The sequence below is a fragment of the Cantharellus anzutake genome, assembly GCF_015039405.1.
Source record: "Cantharellus anzutake strain C23 chromosome Unknown EI90scaffold_1, whole genome shotgun sequence".
Taxonomy (NCBI): Eukaryota; Fungi; Basidiomycota; class Agaricomycetes; order Cantharellales; family Hydnaceae; genus Cantharellus; species Cantharellus anzutake.
The window spans coordinates 1,673,343-1,701,303 of NW_024066951.1; the positions used below are offsets into that span (position 1 = coordinate 1,673,343).

At 49.0% G+C, this 27,961-nt stretch overlaps 12 protein-coding genes across 12 annotated transcripts; 5 read left to right on the forward strand and 7 right to left on the reverse strand.

Annotated features, from left to right (window-relative positions):
• Positions 1–2,276: 2,276 nt before the first annotated feature.
• Positions 2,277–2,709, reverse strand: EI90DRAFT_2901512 (HSP20-like chaperone; the record flags this gene model as incomplete). Its single annotated transcript, XM_039054067.1, has 2 exons — positions 2,277–2,384; positions 2,449–2,709. The coding sequence occupies 2 exons, from the start codon at positions 2,707–2,709 to the stop codon at positions 2,277–2,279; spliced, it is 369 nt and encodes a 122-aa protein (XP_038923938.1).
• EI90DRAFT_3028120 (uncharacterized protein) lies at positions 2,607–3,500 on the reverse strand. The gene has a single exon (XM_039058039.1). It carries the CDS (start codon positions 3,316–3,318, stop codon positions 3,049–3,051), a length of 270 nt encoding a protein of 89 aa, XP_038923939.1. The 5' UTR covers positions 3,319–3,500; the 3' UTR covers positions 2,607–3,048.
• Positions 3,501–4,188: 688 nt separating this feature from the next.
• Positions 4,189–4,942, reverse strand: EI90DRAFT_3010871 (uncharacterized protein; the record flags this gene model as incomplete). Its single annotated transcript, XM_039056415.1, has 3 exons — positions 4,189–4,260; positions 4,465–4,531; positions 4,617–4,942. 3 exons carry the CDS (start codon positions 4,940–4,942, stop codon positions 4,189–4,191), a joined length of 465 nt encoding a protein of 154 aa, XP_038923940.1.
• An 832-nt stretch (positions 4,943–5,774) lies between these two features.
• Positions 5,775–7,804, reverse strand: EI90DRAFT_3028124 (kinase-like domain-containing protein). Its single transcript, XM_039058040.1, has 7 exons — positions 7,649–7,804; positions 7,521–7,570; positions 6,945–7,400; positions 6,667–6,882; positions 6,527–6,605; positions 6,324–6,458; positions 5,775–6,264 (listed from the first exon to the last, which is right to left on the reverse strand). The coding sequence occupies exons 1-7, from the start codon at positions 7,656–7,658 to the stop codon at positions 6,218–6,220; spliced, it is 993 nt and encodes a 330-aa protein (XP_038923941.1). The 5' UTR covers positions 7,659–7,804; the 3' UTR covers positions 5,775–6,217.
• A 613-nt stretch (positions 7,805–8,417) lies between these two features.
• Positions 8,418–9,242, reverse strand: EI90DRAFT_2882787 (uncharacterized protein; the record flags this gene model as incomplete). Its single annotated transcript, XM_039053933.1, has 2 exons — positions 8,418–9,048; positions 9,118–9,242. Coding segments are annotated over 2 exons (756 nt in total), but the record flags the coding sequence as incomplete, so codon positions are not given.
• Positions 9,243–12,777: 3,535 nt separating this feature from the next.
• On the forward strand, positions 12,778–14,651 carry EI90DRAFT_41307 (uncharacterized protein). The gene is made up of 4 exons (XM_039067583.1): positions 12,778–12,859; positions 12,907–12,999; positions 13,057–13,816; positions 13,878–14,651. The coding sequence occupies exons 2-4, from the start codon at positions 12,934–12,936 to the stop codon at positions 14,348–14,350; spliced, it is 1,299 nt and encodes a 432-aa protein (XP_038923943.1). The 5' UTR covers positions 12,778–12,859; positions 12,907–12,933; the 3' UTR covers positions 14,351–14,651.
• On the forward strand, positions 14,243–15,198 carry EI90DRAFT_41219 (uncharacterized protein). Its single transcript, XM_039067582.1, has one exon. The coding sequence runs from the start codon at positions 14,358–14,360 to the stop codon at positions 14,904–14,906; it is 549 nt and encodes a 182-aa protein (XP_038923944.1). The 5' UTR covers positions 14,243–14,357; the 3' UTR covers positions 14,907–15,198.
• Positions 15,199–16,218: 1,020 nt separating this feature from the next.
• Positions 16,219–18,813, forward strand: EI90DRAFT_41819 (SprT-like family-domain-containing protein). Its single transcript, XM_039067592.1, has 8 exons — positions 16,219–16,524; positions 16,584–17,075; positions 17,128–17,292; positions 17,345–18,019; positions 18,069–18,148; positions 18,199–18,341; positions 18,400–18,461; positions 18,515–18,813. The coding sequence occupies exons 1-8, from the start codon at positions 16,295–16,297 to the stop codon at positions 18,648–18,650; spliced, it is 1,983 nt and encodes a 660-aa protein (XP_038923945.1). The 5' UTR covers positions 16,219–16,294; the 3' UTR covers positions 18,651–18,813.
• EI90DRAFT_3028139 (uncharacterized protein) lies at positions 18,545–18,970 on the forward strand. The gene is made up of 2 exons (XM_039058041.1): positions 18,545–18,831; positions 18,884–18,970. Exons 1-2 carry the CDS (start codon positions 18,647–18,649, stop codon positions 18,963–18,965), a joined length of 267 nt encoding a protein of 88 aa, XP_038923946.1. The 5' UTR covers positions 18,545–18,646; the 3' UTR covers positions 18,966–18,970.
• On the reverse strand, positions 18,958–20,664 carry EI90DRAFT_3114732 (kinase-like domain-containing protein; the record flags this gene model as incomplete). The annotated part of the gene is made up of 9 exons (XM_039062698.1): positions 18,958–19,167; positions 19,223–19,453; positions 19,505–19,579; positions 19,639–19,815; positions 19,875–19,883; positions 19,938–19,973; positions 20,031–20,167; positions 20,228–20,450; positions 20,530–20,664. The coding sequence occupies 9 exons, from the start codon at positions 20,662–20,664 to the stop codon at positions 18,958–18,960; spliced, it is 1,233 nt and encodes a 410-aa protein (XP_038923947.1).
• A 2,535-nt stretch (positions 20,665–23,199) lies between these two features.
• On the forward strand, positions 23,200–25,994 carry EI90DRAFT_3114733 (uncharacterized protein; the record flags this gene model as incomplete). The annotated part of the gene is made up of 7 exons (XM_039062699.1): positions 23,200–23,257; positions 23,306–23,402; positions 23,453–23,767; positions 23,816–23,912; positions 23,976–24,828; positions 24,898–25,242; positions 25,303–25,994. 7 exons carry the CDS (start codon positions 23,200–23,202, stop codon positions 25,992–25,994), a joined length of 2,457 nt encoding a protein of 818 aa, XP_038923948.1.
• Positions 25,896–27,808, reverse strand: EI90DRAFT_3028147 (uncharacterized protein; the record flags this gene model as incomplete). Its single annotated transcript, XM_039058042.1, has 2 exons — positions 25,896–27,063; positions 27,115–27,808. 2 exons carry the CDS (start codon positions 27,806–27,808, stop codon positions 26,174–26,176), a joined length of 1,584 nt encoding a protein of 527 aa, XP_038923949.1. The 3' UTR covers positions 25,896–26,173.
• Positions 27,809–27,961: the final 153 nt, after the last annotated feature.

Genomic DNA, 27,961 nt, shown 5'->3' on the forward strand with positions numbered 1-27,961 from the left:
GTTATGGTACAAGATGTCATCATGTTAGGAATAAACCCATGCAGAAGTGTCAGGGCCCAGCCTCAGACTCGGAGGCTCCCTGACCTCAACCCCCATCTAACCTGTCCTCATACTATGCAGGGCATGAGATGTATAGTAAAAGGAAAGATAATATATACACTTGCCTATGCGGGGCATGAGATGAGAAGAAGGGTAAAGGTCTCATCTCCCCACATGGTTGCTATATAAAGGAATGGGTCACATGCCCACAACTATACAGCTCCTAGAGTTGTGTAGTGTGACCCGGAGGGAACATCCAGGTGGCAGTGCCCAGTAAGCGTGGGAACGTTCTGGGCAAGTTGCTCGCCCAGAACTGTGGCTGTGACCCATGGGAACATTCTGGGTGAGCTGCTCGCTCAGAAAGTTCCCACGCTATCCCGTGCGCGCGTGTGTACACAACACACAAAGGCAACAACAAGGCAACAGTCAAAGAAATAAAAGGGGGTAAAGTAGGTGGGGAGTCTGGGGCACCCTAAGGCAGGGTGCTGAACCCTGACAAGAAGAACCTCCCTGGTGTGAAGCGGTATTGGTGACAGCATGTCATGCAGTTCGAACACAACAAACTTGCATTATGGTTACATTGTCGCAGAACAGGGACAGTGTTATATCGATTTCATCCCAAGGATACAACGGGGGAATTGAGACTGTCCGAACAATGGGCAATAGCCCACCACATGTTCAAAGAGGGTCATACAGGCAGATTGGGGTGGCAGGGAGGTGTCAGGGTTCAGCACCCTGCCCTAGGGTGCCCCAGACTCCCCAACCAATCCCTTCCTTCCATTCCTTCATTGTTGCCTTGTTGTTGCCTTTCTGTGTTGTGTATCCGCGCGCACGGGATAGCATGGGAACTTTCTGAGCGAGCAGCTCACCCAGAATGTTCCCATGGGTCACAGCCACAGTTCTGGGCACCCAGAACGTTCCCATGCTTACTGGGCACTGCCACCTGGATGTTCCCTCCAGGTCACACTACACAACTCTAGGAGCTGTATAGTTGTGGGCATGTGACCCATTCCTTTATATAGCAACCATGCGGGGAGATGAGACCTTTACCCTTCTTCTCATCTCATGCCCCGCATAGTGTGAGGACAGGATAGATGGGGGTTGAGGTCAGGGAGCCTCCGAGTCCGAGGCCAGGCCCTGACAGGAGGGTTCCCAAGTGTCGTGGAAATAGCAATCAGAGGCAAAGTCATTATAACAATGAACTTAGACATCGACATCAATGTGGTGAACAGAGTTCAAGGGCAGATAGTTGGAATATGGGGCTGATCCTTGGGAAGACTCAGACATGATGGGTGTGGTGCAAGAAATGAAATACCCACCGAGTTGCACTCTAGTGAAATTAGAGTGATATCGAAGTTCAGAAATAGAAGAGCTGGGAGAGTCAACAATTCCAGTCTTTCCCATCCAATGAACATTCGAGGTAAACATGCACAATGGAGACAAGAAAGTGATCAGATAACGATGGATGTTGCTTACGCTTTTACAGATTATCGAGTACATCGGTATGCCCTTGAGAGGGACCCTTACACCATTTAACGTGTACGTTACATTGTTCACGAAGACATTGTGCGAGACACTAGAGATGGAAGATGAACGTTTGATCGGATTGGCTGTTGGAGTCACGCAGAATTGATCACACCAACTCAATTGTATGATACACGTGATGTCACAGAAGAATCAAACACGTAAGCACAAGTGGCACAAACTACGTAATTTCACTAGGTGGAGAGTGACACTGCTGTGCAGGTAATGTTAGATAACTTGGACTGCACGATGTTAATTACCGCGATTTTCTTCCCACTGTGGAATTGAGCTGAGACGTTCGGAAACGAAAACAAATCATTAACACGCCTGTACAAAAAAAAGGAACCACAAATGAAAATGAAAAGGAGATTCGCGGAGAAATTAAGAGGCTGATTGGGGAGACAACGTAAGCCGAAGAGTCAGATTTTAACACTCTCTGAGTTAAGCAAACCGACTGCAACGTTGCAACACGCGATAAGTTTGCAGCTGTAACCAAAGCTGTTCTCATAGGGTTTCAGATGGGTAGCATACAGTATGCATCATAGGCTGGCATAAAATCATAACGGCTACAGTAGAGAAGCGATCGAGAGAATCCTCCGAGGATGAACGGAAGATCAGAAGCTAGCCAAAAGGATGACGTTGAATACAAGCTTACAAACCCTTGTATTTATAAATTAAGGAACGAAATTCGAAGCTGCAAATACCTAGACTAATCAACTGGAGATCGTAATGCGCTTTCGTCGAGGCAGTTCTGCGCGGGACGTCTTCGGGAACGTCACTGTCAGGACGCCATCTGACAGGTGCGCACCGATCTCATCCACCTGACGTAAATTTCACCTTAGTCACTTATTTAAAACAAGAAGAACTAAAAAACTTTTCACGTACCTCCGTCCCCGGTGGAACGTCCAACACCCTCTTAAACCTCCCCACTCTTCTCTCGCGGAAGATATATCCATCCCTATCCGTTTCTTCAGATAGGCGACTCTCCCCTGTGACGATAAGCTTATTCTGGTCGTCGATCTCGATGTGGACGTCCTCCTTTTTTAGACCAGGTAGCTCGAACGTGGCTACCATCGTGTTCCCCTCTCCGTCGATTAGGTCAAGTCTAAAAATCAGATCAACAACAAAACCGAAAACATCAAACATCAGTCTGATCTCTCTCAAACACTCTCGGAAGAGGGGGGAACATACTTGGGAGTAAGCGTCCAGCGCCCCCTCTGCTTCCCAGCTACATCCAGATCCTTCCATCTTTCTTTCCCGCCGACACCATGATACCTCCTTACAATCCTGTGCCAGGGTGGACTCGCCCAAGGCCACGGCGCGTGATCGAACCAATACCCAAATGGCCAGTCATCCGAGTAAGGATCATGATCCCATCTCCACCAAGGACGAACATCCCAATGGTCGTCCGTCCCGGAAGGGTCATACGTTCCTCCATCCGAATCCCTCGTCTTCTTGTTATCCGAAGGAGGAGTCGTTACTGCTCTAGATGATGAATGGGACGTTGTGGTTGTAGTGGTTGTACGAGAGGAAGCGGCAGCAGGCCAACGAAAGCGCTAAGGAAAAGACGAAAAGAGTTGAAACACGCGAATGAAGCATGATGGAAAAGTTGAGCGACGGCCTCCACACCCGAAACCGATCTTTGGCACGTACCTGACGGACGGATCGAAATGGTGCTTGCACGTCGGGGATCGCAGAGCACACCCATGAGTTCAGTATGAGTATCAAGACGATTCGATACTGAAGACGCATCATCTTTGAAGTGATACTTTGAGTCAAGAGGGAGGTAGAGATAAGCTCTAAAAAGGATGATTAACAAGGAAAGTGGAGGCAAGTCAGAAGGTCGACAACGTGGCGATATCTGAATCGTGCCCAGCTTACATTTATGGGGGAGGAAAAGGATTCCGTTCGCGATGAGAAAATGGGACGGCGGTGCAAGTAAAGAGTTGGAGTTGGAAGTGGTGGTTGAGGATGGGAGGGGGGAGAATCGAAAGTTCATCCTTTCTCATCCCGCCACGATCTATAGTACTCTAGAGCAACGCCTTCTGCACGCGACATCCTGACGATGGCCAGGTTTCAGTTTACCTTGCACGGACGTCATATAGATACGCCAGCACGTGTCGTCCCGCCACTTTGCTGCGTTCCATCAGCTACTGGAAACCAGAAGTTCGCTTCAGCGTTGGAAGTTTTTCAATTCATCAATGCTAATTCAATTTTTTCAGTTCGCTCACTTAAGCGCCGTGATCGCGGCTAAAGTAAACTCTGAATCCATAGCTTGAAGTACCAGGGCCACCAGAAAGGGGGAAAATTAATCTTTTAAGTATTGAGCAACCACTGCGCTACATTAATTGATGTGTACTCCAAATGGTCCTGGAAAAATCAGATAATGTTTTGATCCATCGCACTCCAAGTTTCCGTCCGTGATGAGCAGAGAAAAAAAGGGGGCACCATCAATATTGATATGCGCAAGCGTCAATGAATCGAACTCAGCCGACTTCCGTTACGAAACCAACCGAGATGCATTCTACACTCCATCACCACCCGACCCGCTAGTCGGCCGATGTTTGGCATGATAGAGATCATGGTCTCCGTCGTGCAACAGGTGATTTCCTCGATTCGCGCAAATCAAGTGAGCGTCTGGCAGTACTTCGCCCCCGACATTGTTCCGATTCGATCTCGCGCAAGGTTACGAGGAGGCTGCACACAACAAGATCAAGATATTGGGTTGCCTTGGGATGAATTTCGAGATAGGGGAATGAGGTTGAGATTTGGGGGATGTACTTTACGAGAAGTTGATTCGATGCATCGAAGAACTTGAGACGTTGAATGGGATAGATAGAAAATAGCATCAACGTAAATGGCAAGCCTCATGAACAACCGTAATAGCCAAATGTACCGTACCTCCAGCTGTGATGAGTGCCACCATCTCCATTCACCAACAGGGGTGGGAACGATGTAAGTCCGACACCTAGATCGACAGGAAAGCAAGTTAAAATACCCCAACGGATTTCCATGAGTATCCTTCAACCCTCCCACTTTGCACAACCACTCACTTTTCACTCCGCTCCTCTACGAGCGAACCAACAACCCCATCGAACTTGACACACCTTCCCCCAACCCACATGACACTCTCATCCCATTTGTCCCACCGCAAAGACGCAACTACATTACCAGCAATGGCGCCGCTCTCCCTAACATGTGGATTCTTGGTATGGGCAACGATCGTGGCGCTCGAAGACTCGGCGTCGGACGTACGTATGACGAGGAGTGGGACCCCATCAGGGGCAGATAGAAAAGTGTTGAAAAGGGAAGATGACGAGAAGGGGAATATGAATGGCGGGTAAGCGCCTTGGTTGGGATTCTCGTCCGACTGTATCATGTAGTGGGTTTGCATACAATCCTGCGCGAAGTAGTAGGATTTCGTTTCTGCTTCGACCAATGTGTCACCCAAAATTAACCTCGTTCTATCGAAGGGGCCGTTACTAGTGACAGTACAACTGCAAGTCGTGCCACCGCAGACAAATTATGAGGGGAGAAGAAGTGAAAGATGTGGAACTTTGCTTACGTTCTAAGGCTGTATAAGAGGTTGTGCTTTGACTTAATATTATTTCTAACGCTATGAAGAGCCGCCCAAATGAAAACACAAAAAAATAGGAGGATAGAAGATTGCGCGCGCAAGGGGTGTTGCGGGAGGAGTTTCCTGGCCGATCGGTTTTTAATGCCGCCCAATAAAAGCTTATTAAATACCAAAATACCACCAGTGGGGAACCAGTCTAATAGGTGTCTAAAGGAGTGCGTGTGGTGCGTGTGGTCCAAAGCAACGAGTTGGTATCCCGAGTGGTATAGAGAGAGAAAGAGAGACACGGATGTTTTTGTTTAAACCCTCGGAAAAAGTGGGAACCAGTCACACCGATCACCGGATGTGAAATTATGGGAAACCAATATTACGCTGAGTCTTGGCCGAGCGCATTGGGTTCCCCCCAAGGGAGGAAAGGTCCACCCAAGTGTGAATGGGAACCGCCTCACCCACCAGGAGCCGTAGCTGTTTCTAAACTTGGCTGCTGTTGCCCAGAAGGAAACTGAAGTTGCACTAAGTGGGGAAATTCAATTTGTTCAATTATTCTCACGCAAAGCTGCCGATTTCTCCAGAATCGCAAGCGAGTTGCAGGGGAGCTGAAACACCGGAGCACTCTGATCACCGAGGACGTAGCCTGGAGACGAAAAAGCTCGTAACGAATTGTGATAACAACAAAGCATGGATACAGCACAAACATTGACAAGAAAACACAGATGGTCAAGTGAATTCGAGGGATTACTGCGTGAAAGTAGAAGGGTTCGTTGGAATCTATGAAGGTCTCTGGACCTTCCGTTCGATTCTTAATTATACTTGTATTTTTCGGATGAGAACCGAGGGATATATGCAGATAGGAGGGTAAAGTGAGAATCGATAATGAGGATCTGATCAGAGTGAGAATGCATCAGGAAGTCGAATGAGCTTGAGAATAGAATGCGCCTTTCGAAATTTGAGCGAATGAAAGTGGTTTTTTATCGTAGAGAATGGAATACAGTCGGGTATGTCTTGCAGCGTTTATTAAGAGGATCTTGCGCATGGGTTGACGAATTGGTGTCAGGTGGCAGTGGATCAATCGCGAAGTCAGCGTCGGTGAAACCCGAAGCTACGCCGCTTGCGAGGACCAGGTGCTGCAACAACACGAGCAAGTTTAGTACCATCCGCTGGAAGAAACGGGGCAGGGCCTTACTTTCGGGAGCCGGGTTATGGACATCTGGTGATGCATTGGACGTAAGAGGCGTAAAGTATGGGTGCCTGAGTGCTTCTTCGCAAGTGACTCGCTTGGAAGGGTCGTATTGGAGCATGCGCTCAAGAAGATCGATAGCTAGGGTAAGTGATTAGAGGTGGTCAGGACAACCCAGGTACAGTCCACAGTCACATATATATATATACCTTGAGGAGTTGCCATCGGCAGCACTCTGCGCAGCGGAATTTTATTGTAGTGTGTTAACGGCTTCGGTTTGATTTCAGGCTGTTTATGTGAGATATTAACCTTCCCTGGCCGCCAACGGAAAATGGTACTAAATACTCACGCATTGCGTTAGAATGCTCGCAAGGGTTTTTCCATCTGGAGTGCCCATGATCTTCATGATGACTTCCATTTGATTGTTATTATCGCGACCGCGGAATAAAGCGACGCCCGAAATGATCTCCGCAAAGATGCAGCCAAGGGACCAAACATCAATGGGGGGACCGTAGCTAAGTGAACCCATCAGGACATCAAGCGGTCGGTACCAGAGCGTCACGACCTTGAGGAATTAGGGCACGTTAAAGATTCCGAAACTTCTGGAGGTGCAGAAACGAGACACACCTCGCTGGAATATGAGTTTACGGGGACCCCATATGCCCTTGCAAGTCCAAAGTCTGCAAGCTTCAATGTCGACCCGCTAACCAGAATATTCTGAGGCTTCAAATCTCGATGAAGCACCCTATTCTCGTGGCAGAATCCAACGCCCCTGACGAGCTGATACATAAAGCTCATGACCGTATCAGGATTCACCATTGTTCTTTCCACTTTCCCCGATGGGTGGGTAGGAAGACGCGTTCGATGAGAATCAATGAACCTCTTGAGGTCCATGTCGCAAAATTCGAAGACGAGCGTGAGCTTCTTTTCCGTGTGCATCACGTCAAGCAGAGAGACAATGTTAGGGTGGCGAAGCTCTTTCATGAGAGAAATCTCGCGAATCGCGGTCGATGGAGTTCCCTCCTCTTTGTCGATAATGATCTCTTTTAGCGCAACGTAGGTGTTCGTGACAGGATTGCGACCCTGAAGACACATCGAGAACCCCAGAAAACGCGTAAAGAATTGCGTTGCACCAGCATATGATGGATTCAGCGGACCACTCGATATCATAAAGAGCGTGTGATTGCATCACGTTCGCTTCACCTTAAAGACGGTAGCATAGGTCCCCTGCCCCAGTTTTCCGTGATATTCGTCTATTGAAACAGAGGGGGGGGGGACAGCGGGTTAGAAATGCATTCCGATGACTCAGAGATGTGCATGCTTTCACATACAGTGCATCATGTCGAGTTTCCAGCGAGAAACAAGCGAAAATCGAGCAGAAAATGCACACGAGGCAGATAGAGAGGAAGGGGAAGAATGGTAAGGGGGACAAGCGTAACAGAGTTGGGCACTAAATATTGACTCGAAGATAACGGATTCAGTTTCTGAGTCTGATTAATCGGAGCCCCACGTGACTGATACGATGAGTCAGACGCTTTACGGAACATCTGACTTCACGCTCATTAATAACTACACATTAGAACCTGAACGGGTCTTGCTGAGCTCTGATGAGGCGGGCTGCAAGGCATCATTTGATGAAGAAGCGTTCGTTCTCATTTTCGCACGGGATATGGCAAGTAAAAGTAAAACGCATGAATAACATGGGATAAACTAGAGCCATAGGCCATTAGAGTGATGCAACATATTCTACTATCTTGTGTAATTCGAATGCAAAAAAAAACAAGCTATGTCATAAGTGTGAAGATTGCAAGAAGTCCAAAAGAGGAGGGGCCAAAGAGAGCATTATGTCGACAAGGAGTACGTTCAACAACGGTGAAGGTTTGACGTCGGGGATGTGAGTCGCGGGGAAAGAGTCCGAGAGAGCCAGCTAATGGTACAATTGCATACGATCCATCAAGTAGGAGGATCCGTAGCGAATGATGATGAATGGGGAAGGGTAATCACGAAAACGTGGCGATGGGTTGGTTTCACACAGCAGGATCCTTTTAGTTGCGTCGCGTGCTTTTTTTAGGCCAAGTATCACCGTGTGGCCTCACTTGCTAATGTCATCGCATTCAAAAGCACACCCCATGCAAAGTCCATTACACCCCACAGCCCAGGATCCGTGATTCCAAGTGCCACGACATTTTTCCACAGACCATGGATGCTCCTTGCCTGTTCCACGAGCATTTGGATGGTGAACGTGTGGGCGAGAGCCGAGGACACGAGGGTAGTAAACTCTGAGGAAGGCGGTGTGCCAGACGACGCTGCACTATCACGACGTGGCATGGCGGAGGGGGGAAGGGGAATCAGCACACTTAACAGGCGACCACCATTCTTGGTGTAAAGGTAATCGTATATTGGCTTGAACAAGCTAGGGTTGGGAAGTCGGATAGGGACAACAGGGAGAGTTATGGTGACGGAGCTGTTAGCGCGAACCTCAGTCTTAGGAGCGGTTGAGTCCGGGGGATACGGAAGGGGTGGGAGTGAGGCGCAATGTGTAGCAAGAACAAGATCATGGAAGGGAAACATTGTTCCCCGCTTGCCGTCCATATCCATCGCAACGAATATGTGAGTTGGCAGGCGACCGGACTTGAAGTCCGGACGAACAAGGAGGGTTAATTCATCGGGGAGATCTCGGCGTCCCTCGAGTGTTGGATCGCAAGAAATGGCAGCCAGTCCCTGTTGGAGTCTAGACATGGGTGACAAAGCTACTTAGAACAATGTGGATGAAACAGGAAACAACGCTACGAACACGTACAAAGGTTCCATCCCTTTTAAGCTGTGGTGAAGATACTCGAGGGGTATTCCCTGAAGCTTTGGGTCTACAGCAGTGATTGCCTCATCACGGACACGTGGAATGCCAAATCGAGGAAGTTGACGGGGGAAATTGTACGCGATCGTATTCGGAGGCTCTGGCTCCTTGGACGACTGCGCGGGAGCGCTGGTAACAATAGTGACATGAGACCCCCTACGTACAGCCCGTTCAGCAGCATGTTCGGCGGCGGCGACGGCCGTGGACTTGGAGATTTTTGCTCTACTGGTAGGGCGTGCCCGTCTTCGGCGAGTGCCTGCGGAAGCAGGTTTTTTGTTGGAAGCCTTACTATTCTCCTTGTTGCTACCCTTCTTGACAGAACGGCGAACAGAGGAAGGTTGAGTGAGGAGACCCAAAGGCATTGTCGATGGTGTCGATGAAGGGAATCTAGTGAGGACCTCAACTGGGAGTATTCCCTTCCTAGATATAGTGCGGGCGCTGTCTCAGGAGGCTTCATGATGAAGGGTTGAACTGACACCAAACACAACAACTGAACTAAAACAACCATCTTCAACGAAGCACGTTGTTTGTTCAAATCTGGACACCAATTCCAAAGTCCTACTTCAAAACTATAGCAGAAGACCCTCTGCGAGCCTCCCCAGCGCAGAATGCATAGTGGAACAACAGATATTTCGTCGTCGAGAACATCGCGAACGGTGTACGGAGAATTCCGAGGTTTGTGTACGAGTTCACTCCTTCATCAACATCAAGACTCTAGACTACAAATTTGGTGCCTGCGCTTCCTTTTGTTCCAGATCATGAACAATCATTGACATCGCTCGCGTTGCTGTTGTGGGCGCCAACAAAGGCGCGCGGGCCGTTTGTGATGAACTCGGAAGTGACTCCCAGTTCAGAATGTCACTGTCAGTTTTGACACCAAACGTCACCCCGGCACTCTCCGCTCAACTGTAAACAAGCGACCTGAGCTCCTCTGTAAATCCAATACTGTATGGTTATCGCCCTTACCAGGGCTGCATGAACATTGGAGCTTTCTATTTACACTTCGATACCCCGCTCAGTTCAATCCCTCATCAACCCCCATATCCCACCATCATTCCTGGAAGCAGGATGTTTCCATTGGGCACTACTATCACCGCAAATTTCCCGTTTTGACTTATCAAGCTTATTGTGACCTTTCATCCCAAGTCTGTGGGTTCGTCGCGAGTGCCCATCCGCAGAACACCCGATGGCTACGATCTCTCCCCCGATTGGGGGTCACACCTGCCATACAAGCAATTGGCTTATTAGGCGTCGCTTTGAACGCTTGGTTGGAATTACCACGAGGAGTTAAGCCTCACGAAAGTGGTAATTGACACAATTGACACGGACAAGGGACTCTTGGTTTACTAGAAGAACCCAATGCCATGAGGACCCATCCGTTCTCAGGTCAAGCGAATTGTGAAAGAGCTGCGACTTTTGGCTTCGGCCGGCTTAGTTTGAGTATTACACCAAATCGATTCTTCCAGATCCCCTAGAATAGATTGCGTGGCTGCGTGTTATGCCACAGCCGACTAACGGCGGTCACCTCAAATAGGGACCTTGTGAAAGGGGAAACCCTGGTGCAGGCACGTACGTAGTGCGAGTCAGTTCAATCGGTTGATATATATAGCGCCCGTGTTGTTCCAGACGCTCTTCAGTCGTGATAGCCGCGTCGTACCCCCATTTGCGTACAGTCAGCGTCTATGCCCGAGCGTCACCCGGGAGCGTCCTAGGCCTAGCCTTTTGTACTTTGGCGCGCCCAAACCCCGTGCTGCCTGAGCTCCTGGTGATGGATTCTGATAGCAAAGGTCTCATCAATGGGTAGCGGTAGTGCCAATCGGGATCTCATCAGTTCTTCTAGAAGTCCTTCATGACTCATCCGTGCAATCGGACATGAGGCGCTTTGCATCGCCGCCGCTGAGGGTTTGCGAGTTCTGGACTTCACAGCTTCCCCTTAGACCACGTGTGTGGCTACCCGTCGTTTGTTATTCTATGGTAGCCCCTTTTACAAACGCGCTAAAACCGAGACTTCGTCTGGCTGGCAGACTCCATGATGAACTACCTACTATTTCACACATGAAATTTCATCCATCGCTTCAATGCATACGCAAATAGCGGTAGACCCTGGGCGTGCGGCTAGCGGACTCTAGATGTTGTTCGCTTCATATGTATCCTCACCTCCACATGGAGTTCCAGGTCGTAAACTCGCTTCACAGTGCCGATTGGGCCTAGCTCAAAATGCTGGCAATTTCAGTCGTAGTGTTGCAGAGCATGGCACGTGTATATTAAAGATACCTTTGAGGGAGAATGAAATGAGACAATCACTGCGTGGTTTTCATTATATTTCAAAAGATACTCTTGCACAAACAAAGGTGAGCGACCTATGTCTTTTTGTGCTGACCTCACAACACGTGTGACAATTGCGGGGTTTACCGAATATGGTTTGTATCTCTGTGCATTTGCGTACGATACTCCCCCTTTCAGGCTCGATATCGTCCAATTATCCAGTCTGGGGAGCGTTATCTTCCTTTGTCTCTGCTCGAGTCACCAGCACTGGTTCCGTCGTGCGGATCTTGCCATATTAAGTCTATCAGGTCTGAATCTCGATCATTATTACCACAGTTATTTTTTTTTCAGCCGGATCATTCTGTGCGCGCAGCTCTAGTCCTTGTTCTCTCCCAACTGTGCGGCGATCTCATTTCCATCGGACATTCACCCATCTCGCGTGATTCCACGACAACCACTGGTTTGGGTACAACAGGCCTTTTATCGTGCAACAAAGGGGCCACTTCCTATTCAACTTGGTCGCTGTGTGTTCATGTTTACAAGATCCTAAAATACTTTTCCCGCAGTGCTTCAGTGCTGAATCGAGTCCGTTGGCTAGATACGAACCCCGAACCCATTTCATAACTCTTCCACCTGATGCCTACGCCGTTACGGCGGTACTTTCATTGTGCATATGTATTGGAAGCTATGTTCATTGAATTAGACACGCTGCTTGGTCGGTACCATCCGTGCTAGACACCCCATCTGTATCTCGTTAGGTTCTAGGCTGTAGCTTGTTGTTAGTTATTGCTCCACGTTCACTGAGCTGGACAAGATGACGGGCAAGAAGAAGCGTTCTCGCGAGGAGTCTGCGGATGTGGCAAACCGAACACTTAACCCAGGTCCTTCTCGTCCGCGCACGGTTCTCCGTCGTAAATGGCTGATGACAGCTGTCATGTTCGGCTGAACTTCCCCCTAGATCTCCATCAGGACTCGAGTTTCAACACAGGGATGCTCAATATTTCCTCCCATTCTGATCCCAAAGATGCGACTTATGCTGTAGAACATCTTCATTTAAAGTGCGCCCTGAGCTGTGATGTATCTATGCCCGCAACTTAAACCTAGAGCCCAGAGAAGACTTTAGTAATCAATGTGGGAACATTGACTTTTGGAGCCTGATTGAAGCTCTCTTTCTCGACAAGGATCGAGGCCACATCGATGCGGTAGATGCTTTTGATAAGATTACAGAACATCAGTGGGAGCAGCTTAGAGTGCACATGTCCGATTATCGGAAAACACCCCACATCGAGAAGACCCTCTACCCACCATTCCAATCGCTCACCAACCTCCTATACGAATTCAACGATATGCCATTCCGTATCATTGACGCTCACGATTCAAAAGTCGGAGTGGATAACCCCTCGATTGGCGATCCTTTTAGAAAGTGAGCTATTGTGAGCCATAACATGCAACGTCGATACTTAGTCCTAGTTTCCTTCTCGCAGACCAGACCTCTTGATGACTATCCCTTCCGAAACATTCAATAATCCCATGGTCCCAAACCCGCGTATATTCTGGTCAGAGGCATGTCAGATCTGTTCTTTACTAAAGTCATCTTTTACTCACTTGAGCTTCAAACAGGTCTTGATTCCTGTTGAGTTCAAGAAGTCCAAGAAATCAGAAAAACATGGTGAGGATACCGAATTATGCGAAGATCCCCCTATGAAATCGGTACAAAACTATCTGGATCCAAGACTCAAGGCCATAACCGTCGAGGACATGTCGTTCTCCGGGTCCTCCCTCACTAGAACACGTAACCACTCGCGAGAGAGGCTAAGACATAGCTTCTTTAGTAGCACCCAAGCAAGCAAGACCCCTTTCCGCCTAGCCGATGTGCTGCGTAAGGAGGGCACACCGGAAAGGCCTTTAAACCATGGGTTCTCGTATGCAACATCTATGCACTCCGCCAGCGCATCGTATAGTACTGGGAAAACGCTCTCAGACCGGGCACAGCTTGCAGGATATGCGGTTGAAGTCTTTTCCGCAAGCGGTCTCAGGCGGCACGTACTTGGACTTTTTATAGAAGGCACAAACTTTGAGCTGTGGTACTTCAACCGTTCAGGCTCCTACGGGAGCACTCCTATACCATTTGGAGAGAACTTCAGGAATCTTATAATGTTTCTGTTAATACTGGGGAATGCTAGTCCTGCTGAGCTTGGATTCGAGCCGTTCATCCACCCGCCGTCTACAAGTGATGTGACAAATAGTACACGGAAACTGAAACGGGGAGAAAAAGAAGGTTTCCTACGATCTGCAGACAGAGCTTACTTTGTGATCAAGGGAAAGACTTACGTTATAAGAGGAGAAAGAATCAATAGAGGAAGAAGTATAAAGGGGCGTGGTAAGCTCATTTTCAGTCGCCCGGAAGTAACGTGTCATCTGAACTCGTTGGGTCGTACCAGGAACAATGGTTTGGGCCGTCGAAGAGGTCAAACAGCACAAAGCCGTCACAGTCGTTGGTGGCATGGTCGTAAAACTCTCCTGGCAGCTATCGCGACGCAGATCGGAGGTCGAGCTGCTGAGATTCATCAGGGAAAAAGGGGTTACTAATGTGCCTGAGGTGTTCAACCACGATGATCTTGATTCGCTCGCTGCTGGAGCCCACGGCCGTGTTCAACCTCTTGTAAAGGAGGAGCAGAGGAGAGCAGCCGATTTTGACAATCGCATCCTTCGAGCAATAGTCCTGGGCCCGCGATTACGTCCGATCACTTCTATTCCCTTTGGAGACTTCAGGGCGGCATATCGTGATCTGGTCGACAGTGAGTTGCAATTAACCCAGAATATCCACCCTACCGATCTTTGTCGCTCACTCTCACTTAGTCCATCACGAAGTTTACACCAAGTCTCGTCTTCTTCATCGAGATATTCACCCTGAGAATCTCATGGTCCAGGAGGTCTTTTCGGATGGCAAAGGCCAATACAAAGCATATCTGATTGATTTTGACTTCGCAATCGAGGCTGGAGCTCGGGAACCCGGTTTCTCCCCTACCCATCGGACCGTCATTACCCCATTCCTAGCATTGGAGCTGACGACAGAGTCGGAGCATCGTCCCCGCGCTTTGTATCGGCATGATCTCGAGTCCTTCTTCTGGACGTACTGGTGGATTGCAATATATTATGGTGGAGACTTTCGGCGTCCCCTAAAGCGCCGAAGGTTGTCGTCTTCCAGGCGCAAAGACGATTTTGTTGATTGGTATGTGGGGACTTTTGGGGCCATTAGACGAAGAAAAGCAGCCTTTCTCGATGACCCTTACTCGATCCACCTTTCCCCTGGAATGGAATCCTTGCACCCAAACATACAAAAGTTGCGCGAATTATTCAACGACGCTAATGATTGCCTGCGTCGGCAAAGGCGGAACCCTCGCCCAGATTTCGATCAGGAGACTATTGACGGTCTAATTACTTACGAAGGAATCAGAGCCCTTTTATGACTGAAGGCTGCGAATAGCTGCTCGTGAAGTGGATTAAAGTGGGGGGATGTCAGAGTGGCGTGTAGCCAGAGAATTATCCGATCTGCTTCCCGGACTGTGGACGCGTGGTCTTGCCACTGATCCACTCACGATTGGAGTGCTTCTAATTATGCCTACCCTTGCCAATCAGACGCATTGTTATATATTGATCATACCTTTCCTCATACATGATCATCTTGTCGCTGTCAGTACAACAAGGATCGCCATCGCTGGGGAATCAAACGGTATATAAGTCGATCTGTTGGGATGGACAAGCGTCCGGGTTCTTAATTGGGTAGACGGCTCGAAGCAACGAGAGCCATCAGTGGCATGGACAGAAGTCTCAATGTGGGCACGCCTATCAATATTGTGGTGCCCAACTTGGGTGCCCCCGGTAGGGTTTCCGCACCAAGTCTCCGGTGTTTCGCGTTCTTGTGGCTGGCCCGATATAACCGTAGCGCTGAGCGGCTACACTCACGTTATAGTGCATCGAGGCTATGATATGAATCGATGGACACCCAGACGCGTCGGGGAGGTGGTATCGAATTAGTGGGATGCTGAGTGCTAGCACAGCGTGTGGATCCATGCTGCCGGGCCGGCGCCATGACTTGCATTCCAACACACATTGCGGTTTGCTCATCTAAACTATGCGCAAGATGAATTTCCTTTCGATAGGTTTAAATTCTCTGGGTTCTTCCACTCAGAAGCAATGGTTTAGTATGGGACCTGTACTGATCACACACCAAGTGACGTCCTAAGAGACGATTCTCATGTTTTTGAGAAAAGATTCGGACCACCGAGCCTGGAATGGTGCGTCGGATTTAGTAGCACACTTGCTTCTTCATGTATCCTTACTAGGGGGACTGGGGGGCTTTTAGTGGGCTCCAGAGAACAGCCGGTCCTCCGGGAAAGTGGCATGGATGTATGATATCTGACCTGAGCTGCGGGTCAGGTTTGCATGATGGTCATTTCCCGCGCGATATGACATGTGGAAAGGCTAGATCCAATGACTATCCTGTGTGACACAAAAAGTTGAGGAACCCTCCCTTTTCGTGATAATCCACATGGACCTCCGCCTTTCTGTTTCCGGAGACTCACACAATCATTGCAAGCGACAAGTCGGTGGCGGAGCCTGCAGCGATCCAGTTCGATTAAAGTACCGCTGCTCAATGGGTCCAGTTGTTGGGCCCCTTAACTAAAGGAGAGCATCAGAAAGGGCCTCGTCAAGTGGCTGGTGAACTATGCCAACAGGCGGGGGTTTGATTTATTTGTAGTTGTTTATGTTGTCGAAACGCGCAACAACAAGGGTCAATAACACCGTGGACGCGTTTTCATCATTTTCCAAACCCAAGTTGGTTTTGCTTTATTGCATGGAGACACCCAGGCGGAGAGCTAGAAGGAAGTTACATCCGAACCAGTCAACTGAATGGCAGGAAAATCTTCAGCAACGCAGGAGCCCTCTTAAGCCGGTCAAACCTGACTTGAATAAGTTGAATCGCACTCCCGATGACATCCTTTCAGGACAGAATGATTCAGACAGTGACCTAGACCGGAATGTTCTTGAGATTCTTTCTCCCGTGCGTGTTGGAATCAATACGGGGTAAGTCGAATGATGTTCTTCTTCCACTCAGTATGGTTGCTGCATTGCCGTTCCTCCAGAATTCCAGCCACCCCACCGACTAAATATCCCCGTGCACCACCTTCTAGAGAGGTTTCTGGAGTCGAGATGACAACTGCGTCCCCCCTCCAGAAGACTGCTGCACACACCGCTGTTAGAGCTAAGAATTCAGACAGATTGGGATGCCAGGCGAACAGGTGTCCCGAATCCCATTCTTCCCCTTCCATCCCATTGACTCCTTTCGCTCCATCAGCCCGCGCTACTTCTCAATCCCCCTCATACGATGATCATTTACGAACGTCATGTCCAAACGACCGACGTGTGGGGACTGGGATTGAACCACTCCATCCTGAGCCACCTGCCGCTGCTCTGTCTGGTTGCTCCGAAAGGGGGGACAAGTTGTCTGCGTCATTGTTGGAAATATCTACTAGCTCTGATTCTGAGCCATCCAGGCTGCACTCGTTGACCCGTAAGGCAGCCAGAAGAGTAGCCGTCATATCGTCAGATGATTCATCAGAAGACAAGCCTCCAGGGTAATCTAATTCATATATTTATGCATGTGCTTCTTCATAATTTCACGAATAGGCATCGTTTATCCGATTCCCGTTCTGGCGCAGAGCGGAATGGAATAGTCGATGATCAGTATCAAAATTCTTGGAATGGCTCTGTGATTTCTTCCAAGGAGAACCTACCGCACTATTCCGATAGCGAGCCCTCGGAATATTCTTCAGGAGCCGGCGTTCTTGCTTTGTGCGTTTCAAAGCATTACTATCCTCAATAAAGCTCATCGTCAGGATTGCAGAAACCTCCCAAATGGTTTTCGTCGCCCTTTCTCTTGTCGTGAGGATAAATCAACTTCAGATACAGAAGATCCTTCTGTATTACGTGACTTTGGCTCATCTACTGTACTGCCTACGGATGGACGTGGATCCTTTGTCGTTGCCCTTGACAGCGACGAGGAAGATGCCTTAGAGGTAGATCAGCTTCTGTCTCATCGCTCGCCTCGTAAACGTCCCGGAAAACGGATGTCGACTTGGTCAATGGTAGATGGTGGGGAAATAGTCACGATTTCGTCTGATGAGGAATCAGATTTCGAGTGCACATCAACCCCGACTCACACTGGTATCAAGGACGGTAGTGAAAACAAGTTGAGGCTCACTGCTTCGACCTCCTATGGACTACCCAACAAACAACCTTTGCTTTTGAAGGATGGGAACACGCCCCGCCTTCCTGCGACTCCGACTCCGAAGACGACTGCACTTGCCAGGCCCAATATCGTCATGCATTCCAAACGAAAGCACGCAACTGAGCTTCAAGAATATGCGCTTAATCTGTATAATTCGCTCAACCATCAGGTATTTGGAAACAATTTACCTCAGGGTTGTCATTCGGGCAGCTTCTCGTCGAACCATAAATGTTGTGAGATCATCTGGAGCAAAACTTTGATGACAACGGCAGGGCGCGCTGTGATTAAAAGGTAAATTGACGCATCTGATCAAAATTTAAGAGTTGACAACCGTCTACAGATCAATATATGGGAGCGACAGCACGCCACCCCAAAGGAAAGTCTTTATCGAATTAGCCACAAAAGTGGTGGACTCCGAAGGTTGTTAGGCATCCCTCCCAACGCTGTACCCGTCTAACTCCTCCATACAGAACGTATCCGCAACACGCTATCCCATGAGATGTGTCACTTGGCTGTGTGGCTTATTGATGAGGCGAAAGATGGGGGACATGGCCGTCCATTTAATGCGTGGGCAAAACGGGTAATGAGGGCTCAGAACGACATTCATATAACGGTTGGTGGGATTTTCCTCCCACTCCACAAGCCCACTCATGCCTGTCTTTGAACTCCAGAGCAGGCACTCGTATCAAATTGTCTACAGATATGAGTGGAAATGCGTAGCCTGCAACCAAATGTGAGTGACTTTTGTACGAAGGGTGATGATACGGACTTATCGTGTTATTTCAGATATGGCCGTCATAGCAAATCTATCGATACCTCTACACAACGTTGTGGTGTATGCAAAGGAGAGCTTAAAGCTCTGTTTGGTGATACTAGATCAACCGGCTGGGCTGGTGAGTGCTCGCCTCTGCCATCTTCATGATTTCAACTTTGGCTCTGGCAGCTTTCCTGAAGGAACGGCTCCAGCCCTTTAAAGCATCTAGGCCCGATCTCTCGCATAGTGAGGTCATGAAAGAGCTTGGAAAGATTTGGAAATCCTCAACAACTTCCACAATCAACGATCAGCTTGATGAGACTCTAGTTCAACTTAGGGCGATCACACTCTGACCAACAATGAAGGTTATGAAACATCACGGTGACTGGGTGGTAACATACATCAGGCGCCAAGCGTCCATATCGTCCTGGAGAACTTTCTCATGGTCCTGTTATTCGATCTGCCCAGAAGGCCGCTAGATAGCCTTTAGCTCATGGAGCAGCTCACTAATTATGGGCCGTTCCTTGGGGTCCTTATTGAAACATGCACGTACTTGGCTTTTCAGCTTGGTTGGCATTTGACAGCGATCGATTGCAGCATCAGTGAATGGTTTCAGGCCTTTCTCAATCTTTGTGAATATAGCTGCTGGTTTCGCTCCTTCCCATGGTGATTGATTACTGAGCACCTAAGTGGAACAGGCTATATCTGAGGTTTAGTTAAGGATAGCAATTATGGCTTACCTGAACGATGATTATGCCAAACGCCCACATGTCGCTGGCGGGAGTGCGTGCCTTCAATCCTGCTACTTTTGCTTCTTGGGGTTCTGCTGGTTCGAAACACTCCGGTGCTTTGTATGCAGTGCACCCATGTTCGTTGCCAGACGTGGAATAGCCAGTCCTCCCTCCAGGAGGGAGAGCCAAACCAAAATCCGTCAATAGGGCATATCCATCATCGGCCACCAGAATATTCCCCTGGATGACGTGGTGAGCAGAACATTTATGTCAAGCTATGGAAGCCAATACCATCGAGAGATCGCCGTGAGCCGTGCCATTCTTTGTACAGTGTAAGTATTTGAGTCCTTCAGCCACGTCAGCCAGCTAGAGGGATGAACGGATCGTATGTTGGCTCAATATTCCATTGGAACTTGGCCGCTTACCAGGCGATAGCGATGTTCTAATCCGACTTCTGTTTGCGACAAATATGCCCCCAAGTTCCCATTCCTGTAAAATGGTGTCACCATAGACGCAAGCCCACTGCCGTCGATAGTTGCTAAGAGGGGTACAAGTTTGGGGTGTTGCACTTTTTTCCAGACATCCAACTCGTTCTCGATACGCTATTGTCAAGATTGCCGCTTGATATCAGATTTGGATGCCTCATGAGAAGTGGTCTTACTTTAGGGGTCTACTGGCCTTACAATCAGCTCAACACTGTGCATTGGACAGCGTTAACTCTTACCTGCGGATCTTGCGGTATGGGCTTCTTGATCGCAACCTGTCATAATTGCGTCCGTTGAGCTTGTCCTCATGTGTGTACGTACGAGTTGCGAACCTCTTTAAGCCCCCATCTACCATGGTAGATTTCTGCAAACCCCCCGGAACCTATCGGCTGGCCGGTGACATACCAAATTTGACTAGGAAGGCCATCACTCAGCCCCTCCGCTTTCCAGTCCGGAGAAGCTTGGTTGTCTGAGGCAATGGTTCAGCTGGGGGCATATCGTTAGAGCAACCCTCCGACTCATAGCTTACACTTTCCATGAGCCAGGCAAAGTTTCTTCAGCTTGCCGCAGCAGGTCTTGCATGCATCGTAGGGGCATTGTCGGTTACCTTCCTTCGTACATCCAGGCCGTGCATGTGGACAAGTGGCCTTATTAGCTTGTCTCGCAGCTGCGTTTTCTTTCAGGATCCTCTTCTCGTCCTCTGTAGGTTCGCCCTTGATTACGAGACTGAAACACTGGGCTTTGAAAGCGCACTACAGTCGGGCATCATAATTAGTTATCAATACTCCCATATACTTCGGCGGAGAACAGTAGGAGTACTTCACTACTCACACAGACTCTCCCATACTGTCTCGGCTTCCCTCCAGCATTCGGATCTGCAAGGCAAAGAATCATTGATCCGCACTCGCACGTATCGCCATCGAAAAGTCGAGGTTGAGAACCGTTAAGATGGCGCTGGTATACCATGGACGTTAAAACTTGCTCAATCAAGTGTTTCCTGGTCTCGAATTCGGCCGCTCTGGAGACTTTTATTGCCCTTGCGTGGCCTGAGCGCCTTTCAATCTCCCCAGGTAATCCTGAATCCCAAAGCAACCGCCACTGAGCCTTTTCCGTGATCCCATGAGACCCGTCGGAGTGTTATTCTAACAGGACCGCCTTTTGGGAAACTGGTTCCATGCTCTACCAATTCGATTCTATTGGCAGATCGTACCAGATAAGTCTTGTTTGGGTCAGATGAAAAGGAAGTGTTTGAGTCGTTTCTACCACCTTTCTTTCGCCCATGACACCCACGTTGTGTTCTCCCAGGGAACCAGCATGATGCTCCATCCCTGGTACCCCCGACTCGGAAACCAGTGAACCACTGGCACGGGTTGGGTTGGACCCTTGGCAAATCCTCTTTATACAAACGTGTTGACTTCGTCCACCCGGTCCTTCAGTCGATAGTTCAAAGGCAGCTTGAAAACAAGATTGGAGTGGCCGGTCCTGTTGACATCGAACTCATCGATCTACAGCGAGCTGCACGCCGTACATTGAGCTCATTTCGTTTGCCTTTTTGGATCCCAGCGTTTCGTTTCATTGAAATCTTCGCAACCCTTGTAGGTCAATAGGCGAATCATCCCCAGTTGAGCTAAGCCCTTGCTTCGTTCTCACACGGCACAAAACCCGAATGCATACGCGTGACACAACCAGAATTTAGACGGCCTGTGGTCGCAATATGTACAGGTAAGCGCGGTGCACGTTGATTTTCGACAAATCAGCTTCTTACTATATTATGCGGTATATAGTGAACATCCGGTACGGTGATCATAGAATCGGCTAGTGCCTGGGAAGGCTCCCATCGCTACAAGGCAACACCGAGCTCCCTCGGAATAGCCTACCTGTTGGCCAGGGCGCCAAAGCAGTGGCCATACGCCCAACCTCAATCTCCTCCCCTCCATATACATGCCGAATTAGCATCCACAATCACGGACTAGTTCTTCAGTATTAGACGAGTAATGGTCCTGTTACCATAAGTCCCATAGCAAGTGAAAGCGCAGCATAGCTGACTTAATTCGCACTAATGAATGGGGACTACAGGCTAGTCGATCACTGAGAGTCACAGGCTTGTGGACACACCATTATCGTAGAGGCTAGAGCCCTGCCCACTACTGTCACTTTTCTGAGAGCGGATACAGCAGTCCCAATTCTGTGAAAATACACTGTGCAAATTAAAGGGTGCTCTCGGGGCTGAATGTGGCATCGTTTAATTAAACAGTGGTCCACTCGAGCGTTTCACGGAAGACGAGCCAAATGTTGTCCTCCACTTCTTGTTCCATTGCACCCAAGTGACCTGACGGCGATTATCCCGAGTCCCGTCGACAAGGATGCCTGGTTCAGGAATGTTCAAGCAAACAGATTATTGGACTTGTCGGCACGACCCGGGTCTGAATCACCCGTGTTAGCGGGACCCAACTTCACTAGCGGAGCCAATGACTTCTTTGGTAAGTTACTGGTAGTTTTTTGCACCCAGGTCTATAGGTACTAATTCGGCTTTGCGTACCCAGATTAGCAAGTCAGCATGCCCGCGTCTCCGACCTGACCTCCGCGTTTCCATATTCTCAAGACCATCACTGACCGGTACGTATCTCAACTCACGATCTGTCTCGACTCGAAGCATTAGACTTACGTATCGTATATTCTTTGAATTATGGAATGCACACGAGTTCTCGGGCTAATTTGCCTTCATGGCCAAGTTTGACATGAAGCTTGAAAATCTGAGCTTCTTTTGACGGACGATCTTGCCGCTAGCGATGGCATACTCCGACTTTGCTCATATTGGTCCAATTGCTGACAGACCGTGTGGCAGTACCCATGATTTTCCCGTTGAACCAATTGTTGAGGCTTGAACGATTTAATGCTATGCCCTTGATCTTTGCACGATTTCCTGGGTCCACGTGGTGACACGCTGAACGGAAATTGGATAACGATGAGCAAATGGTGCGTTGGTGCAAATGGGGCCAATTGTCTTGACATGAATGGAATATTTCCGTTGCATTTGGACAGTTAGAACAAAAGACGTCACCTTCTCTACAAGCAGTTTCCTGTTTTCTCGATGCTCAGCCAAACAAGGGATTTTATATCGCATGCCCCAAATGGCATGAGCGACAGAAAGTGGCAGATCTTGCCTAACGTAGTCACAACTCACTGTGTTTCTTATTGGTTTGACCAGTCCTGAGGTTGGAACCTCGGTGGGTGAACATTAGTCTCGGTTTCTGATCCATAATTGATTATTCCTTCGAACTCACGGGCATTGCGACACCCAGCTAATGTAAAAATACTCAATGAAGGGTGTAAGTTTGACGGATCTTCACATTCACCTTGCCTCTTCTGATAGTCCTTTATGCAACCTTTATGGTGACGGACTAAACAAACGAAATCAGGTACCGGTCCAGCTGGTTAAAAGGCCTTGTTCCCAAGGTTGCCAAAGCTCAGAAATCGTTCCAAGTGGCTTGAACTTGAGCAATGCCACCCTCTTTGCTGCCAGCCATCCGGGTCAAGATTAATCGGAAACACGACGCTGGTGAGCTATAGCTTGTGCAAGACAACAACTACTAATTTTAGAGTGCAGTTTACCAAGAATCAATCCCTACCACAGGAATGTCAAGCGTTTCGATGTACACGCACCCTAATGATGCTAACCACAAATCGGAGCATTTGCATGTGAAGTCCGTTCTTTATTCACCACCCATTGTTTCACCAGCTGAAAACCAAGTAGGGAAGATTTTGGCAACGGCGAGCCTGGTATCAATTTTTGGGGGATGGTCACCGCTCTACTCGGGGACGAAGATGGTCTGCACAAAAAGGCTCGGGACGTCATAGATCTGCTCAAGAAATCGGAGCACTGGGACACAATTAAAGCTCACATTGACCAATATAATGGGAACCCACACATCGAAGAGGCTCTGTATGAGCCGTTCCAGAATATGGGAAATTTGTTATTCGACTTCGCCAAATTGCCCTTTCGCTTCGTGGATACTCATGCAAAGAAAGTCAGGAACGATGACCCTACCATGGGTGATCCTTTTCGAAAGTAAGCCAGGAAACAGCAGGATTCGAGCCACAATTTATCATATACTAGACCAGACATCTGCATGATATGGCCAACCCCGAAAAACAGAAAGATTAATTCACGAACGAAGATAGGTACTCCACCCAACCGCGTGTATTGGTCTCAGGTATGGCCTCTCAGGAAATTATTTTTAATACTTATGTAGGTCTTAATCCCCTTTGAATTCAAGAAATCGTCCAGGAATGCAACCGCTGATCCAGTTCAGGTCGCGCAAATCGGACATAAACGTCTGAAGCTAGACAACATGGACATGGACCATCCGAACAGTGGAGGACCTGTCATGAACAGTGCGTGGGATCAAGCTGCAACGCTACCGAACAGATCACAACAGCATACGTGTGCCGTCGACGCAAAACGTCCGACGCTGGACAATTCTAGTCTCATGGACTTGGACGATCCAAACAGCGGAGGACCTGCCATGAACAGTGTGCCGGATCAAGCTGCAATGCTGTCGAACCGATCACAACGACACACACGCGCCGCCGGCTCCGGACGAGCGAACCACATCCCATCTGAGCGCCATTTCAGTAATATTTCGTATGGAAAGTCTCATCTCTCGAAGGGCAACGGGTATTCGAAGAATGAGCGTCTAACGGACCAGGCACAGTTGGCTGCATACGCCATGGAAGTGTTTTCGGCTAGGGGTCTCAAGCGACACGTACTTGGGTTCTTCATCGAGGGGACGGAAATGGAGTTATGGTATTTCAACAGATCCGGTTCCTTCGGGACTAAACGCATCAGCTTCGGAAGTAACTTCGAAGTACTCTTCGTTCTTCTCCTGATGTTAGGACATGCAACTCCTGGAGACCTGGGGCTTGAGCCATGCATTGCGCCCCCATTAAGAGGCATGCCACGCCGAGCTACGTCGTCTTCTAGGCCTGTGACCAGACTCTCTTTAACGGGATGCGAAGCGTCTTCCGATTTTCTCCTCTGTGCCAATGGAGCCCGAATCAAGGTGGACGGAGCAACGTACGTCATCGACGGTGAGAAGCTCAATAAAGGGAGGTGCTTCAAGGGCCGGGGTGCGTCTCGGACCGCAGCATTTCAATCGAAATTGAAAATCGGACACTGACGCACCAGGTGATCCGCAGGCACTATGGTGTGGAACGTGGACGAGTATCGAGATGGGAATGCAGTAACACCCAAGGATGGTCTTGTGTTAAAATTATCTTGGCAGCTAGTCGCCCGCACATCTGAAGTCAAGTTTCTCAGGGATCTCAAGAAGTCCGGAGTCCAACTCATCCCAGATATGTACAAGAGTGTGGATTTTGACCAACTTTCCTGGGGACCACATGGCAAGATTCAACAGCTACTAGGGAACAGCCTTGAGTTCGACGACCGAGTTCTTCGAGCCATCGTTCTACGTCCGCGGCTTCAGCCCATTACTACTCTGCGCTTCAGCCGGCTCCTATCCGCATTTGTTTCCCTTGTTGACAGTAGGCACACGAAGTATTACGCAGTGTTATCGACGTGCTGATCCGTCTCGTTGTGCATAGCCCATCACCAGGTGTTCGAGGACGCTGGTTTGCTTCACCGGGATGTTCATCCTGAGAATCTGATGTTCTGGGAATGCGGAAATAAAGGTTGCTACAACGAGAAACTATGCAGTCATCGAGAGGGAGAAGGCTTTAAGCCGTATCTCATTGATTTTGATTCCGCGGCTCAGGTGGGAGACAGGAGCCCGGGGCACGACCCAACTCACCGCACGGTCATCACACCATTCTTGGCAATCGAGCTTGCTAATGATCCACCACCCCCAGCTCAATATCGACACGATCTTGAGTCATTTTTCTGGTCTTTCTGGTGGATAATGACGCATTACGAAGAGAGGGGGGGTCAGGTTGTTTACAAGGAGCTGGCAGCGGACGAGAAAACTGATTATCAGGATTGGCACGTTGGTACGTGGGATCAAATCTACAGAAGGAAATTGGGGTTTTTGGGAAGTGAAACCTTTGACAAGGTTCCATTTTCGATTGGGCTGGAGGATTGTCAGCCGAAACTGCGGTGTTTGAGCATTTTATTCGATGAACTATATACTGCAGTCCGAAAGCTGGAGGATAAGTCCCCCTCAGAAGATAGGCAAGAGAGACAGGCGCGATCCAACCCCGTGGCGGACAACATCATTTCATACAGAACTTTCCGGGAGTGTCTTACTGGCGCCGCGAATAGCGCTGGACTGCTCAAATAACATCCAGCTACTCGTAATCTTATGGGGCGACTTGTATATGAAGTATTATATATGTAATATCTTTTATTTGGTGCCAATCCAGTCAAACGGTGGTGTTTCGATCGAAGGGACCGCATTACAAAGCACTTCGATATCAAAATAACACCTCTTGAATCACAGATCACGAACAAATGGTCCGCTTATCGCTCGTCGTGAGTGCTATCTTCCACCCGTAGAATTTCTGAACACTGCAACAATTCGACGATCTTCTCCGCTTCGGGAACTGAGAACTTTGCCAAAGCATCATTCACATCCGTCAGATCCTTGGATGCAAGAGCTGCTTTAAGCCCATCGTCGAATCGATCGTAGATTTCCCATGGTGTTAATCCGGTCACTGAAATGTTAGCTGTTATTGTCCCAGGGTGCGCAGGAGGCGGTCTTTCTGGAACATTGAAAGAAATTATCGTCCCTGGCTCTGGCACCAGCTGAACTGTAGCGTCAATCTCAGGCTCGGGAAGGGGTTTCTGGAGTTGCTCCATGACGGTCTCGAATGTAACAAACCCTCCGAGCGTCTCGTCCTCATAAGGGACAAGGCCAGCAATGCACTTCGCTCTGAAATTATAGCCACTGTAGAACAGGGCTCCCAGTTCAGGCATCCAGCTTTTTTGTAGTCTGCTGAAACGAACAGGTCTGAATCGCTCCGCTTCTCTCAGAAACCCGCGTTTGGCTAGAAATATGTACTTCTTTTCGCCAAATATCCAATCATCGAATGCGGCAGTTTGGTGGACTTCATTTCCGTCCTCGTCAAAGCGGGATAGAATCCAGGCCAGGACGTAGAGGAAGGATTCTAGATCGTGGCGATACCATCTCTGCGTCAGGGGTTCGTCCCGGAAGAGATCGAGAGCAAGGAAAGGGTAAGTCCCAACAGTGGATGGCCTGATACCCAACACTCTTTCCCCGTCTCGGACTTGGATAGCGAGATCCAGGTCAATTAGGACGCCACGTTGAGGGTTGGTCTCGTCCACCATCAGGTTATTGATACTTATATCCCGATGGAGAATGCCTGCTTTCTTATACAAGCTATGGTGTGCTAAAACAAACTGTCAGCGTGCTGAATTGGGATCCAGCCGGCTACTATTACCGGAAATCAAGGATTTGAATGCAGCCGCAAAATCATCTTCATCAACCACTCGATACAGTGGGATGCAAACTGGACCTGTCACTTGAACGTGCAGTTCTCGGTCGACATAATCAATACCAACCTTCAGACCGAGTTGTTTCCGATGCCCATCTGAAAGTTTTCGCGGAGAACTGTACCTGTAAAGCGTTGCTATTCCTTCAACATTGAACTCCTGAGCGCGACGGAATAAAGCGATCTCCAAGGCTTGCGAGGTCGATTGCCATGAAAACTTAATCACCGCTGCTTCTGGGATCACGGTTTCCTCCCCCGCCTCCGTCACTTCATCGGTTGTTCGCCCGTCGGGGGCAGTAATCACCTTGAATACAGTGGTTCCACGGCCATCTAGCTCTGATGTAATGTGCAGCGTCTTGGAGATAGTGAACAGAGAACGCTGAACAACGAGATAACGTTGCAGCACAGACCCAAAAAGTTCAACATCTTTAACGCCTGATTGCTGAAACATTGGTTCGAGTCCCAGCTCCGTGTTGTTAGCCAGACAGAGAGACATGAGGCAGCGTATGAGGTCGGGAAAATCGCGATCGATATTGCATTCATGAGTGAAAACCCCTCCCCCCCGATCAAAGCACCAAAAAGACGCAAACGATCCATTAAACAAGATGCCATGAACGCTTTGGCGATTTCCAAGAGAACACATGACTTTTTTGGCGTAGCGCACGAATCTTTTCGCAGAATGGGGTAGCGCGTCTCGGACAGATGACTGAAGGTGACTGGGACTTTCTCTAGGATCGACCTGCTCCGACCGCCCTGGAGCTCGGGACCCCTGTCCGGCATCGGTATGTCCTAGCGC

Excerpts from the sequence above, each read along its gene's own strand:
- EI90DRAFT_3028124 (XM_039058040.1), bottom strand. Across the intron at positions 6,883-6,944 it reads TAAACTCATATTCCAGCGAG|GTCGTGACGCTCTGGTACCG; the intron begins GTGTGTCTCGTT and ends TAATTCCTCAAG. Across the intron at positions 6,459-6,526 it reads GCCGATGGCAACTCCTCAAG|CTATCGATCTTCTTGAGCGC; the intron begins GTATATATATAT and ends CACTTACCCTAG.
- EI90DRAFT_41219 (XM_039067582.1), top strand. The coding sequence starts at position 14,358 with ATGGTCCAGGAGGTCTTTTCGGATGGCAAAGGCCAATACAAAGCATAT.
- EI90DRAFT_3028139 (XM_039058041.1), top strand. The coding sequence starts at position 18,647 with ATGATTTCAACTTTGGCTCTGGCAGCTTTCCTGAAGGAACGGCTCCAG. Across the intron at positions 18,832-18,883 it reads CAACTTAGGGCGATCACACT|ATCAGGCGCCAAGCGTCCAT; the intron begins CTGACCAACAAT and ends GTGGTAACATAC.
- EI90DRAFT_41819 (XM_039067592.1), top strand. The coding sequence starts at position 16,295 with ATGGAGACACCCAGGCGGAGAGCTAGAAGGAAGTTACATCCGAACCAG. Across the intron at positions 17,076-17,127 it reads TCAGAAGACAAGCCTCCAGG|GCATCGTTTATCCGATTCCC; the intron begins GTAATCTAATTC and ends TTTCACGAATAG. Across the intron at positions 17,293-17,344 it reads GGAGCCGGCGTTCTTGCTTT|AAACCTCCCAAATGGTTTTC; the intron begins GTGCGTTTCAAA and ends TCAGGATTGCAG.
- EI90DRAFT_3028120 (XM_039058039.1), bottom strand. The coding sequence starts at position 3,318 with ATGATGCGTCTTCAGTATCGAATCGTCTTGATACTCATACTGAACTCA.
- EI90DRAFT_41307 (XM_039067583.1), top strand. The coding sequence starts at position 12,934 with ATGACTATCCCTTCCGAAACATTCAATAATCCCATGGTCCCAAACCCG. Across the intron at positions 13,000-13,056 it reads CGCGTATATTCTGGTCAGAG|GTCTTGATTCCTGTTGAGTT; the intron begins GCATGTCAGATC and ends AGCTTCAAACAG. Across the intron at positions 13,817-13,877 it reads AAGAAGTATAAAGGGGCGTG|GAACAATGGTTTGGGCCGTC; the intron begins GTAAGCTCATTT and ends GGGTCGTACCAG.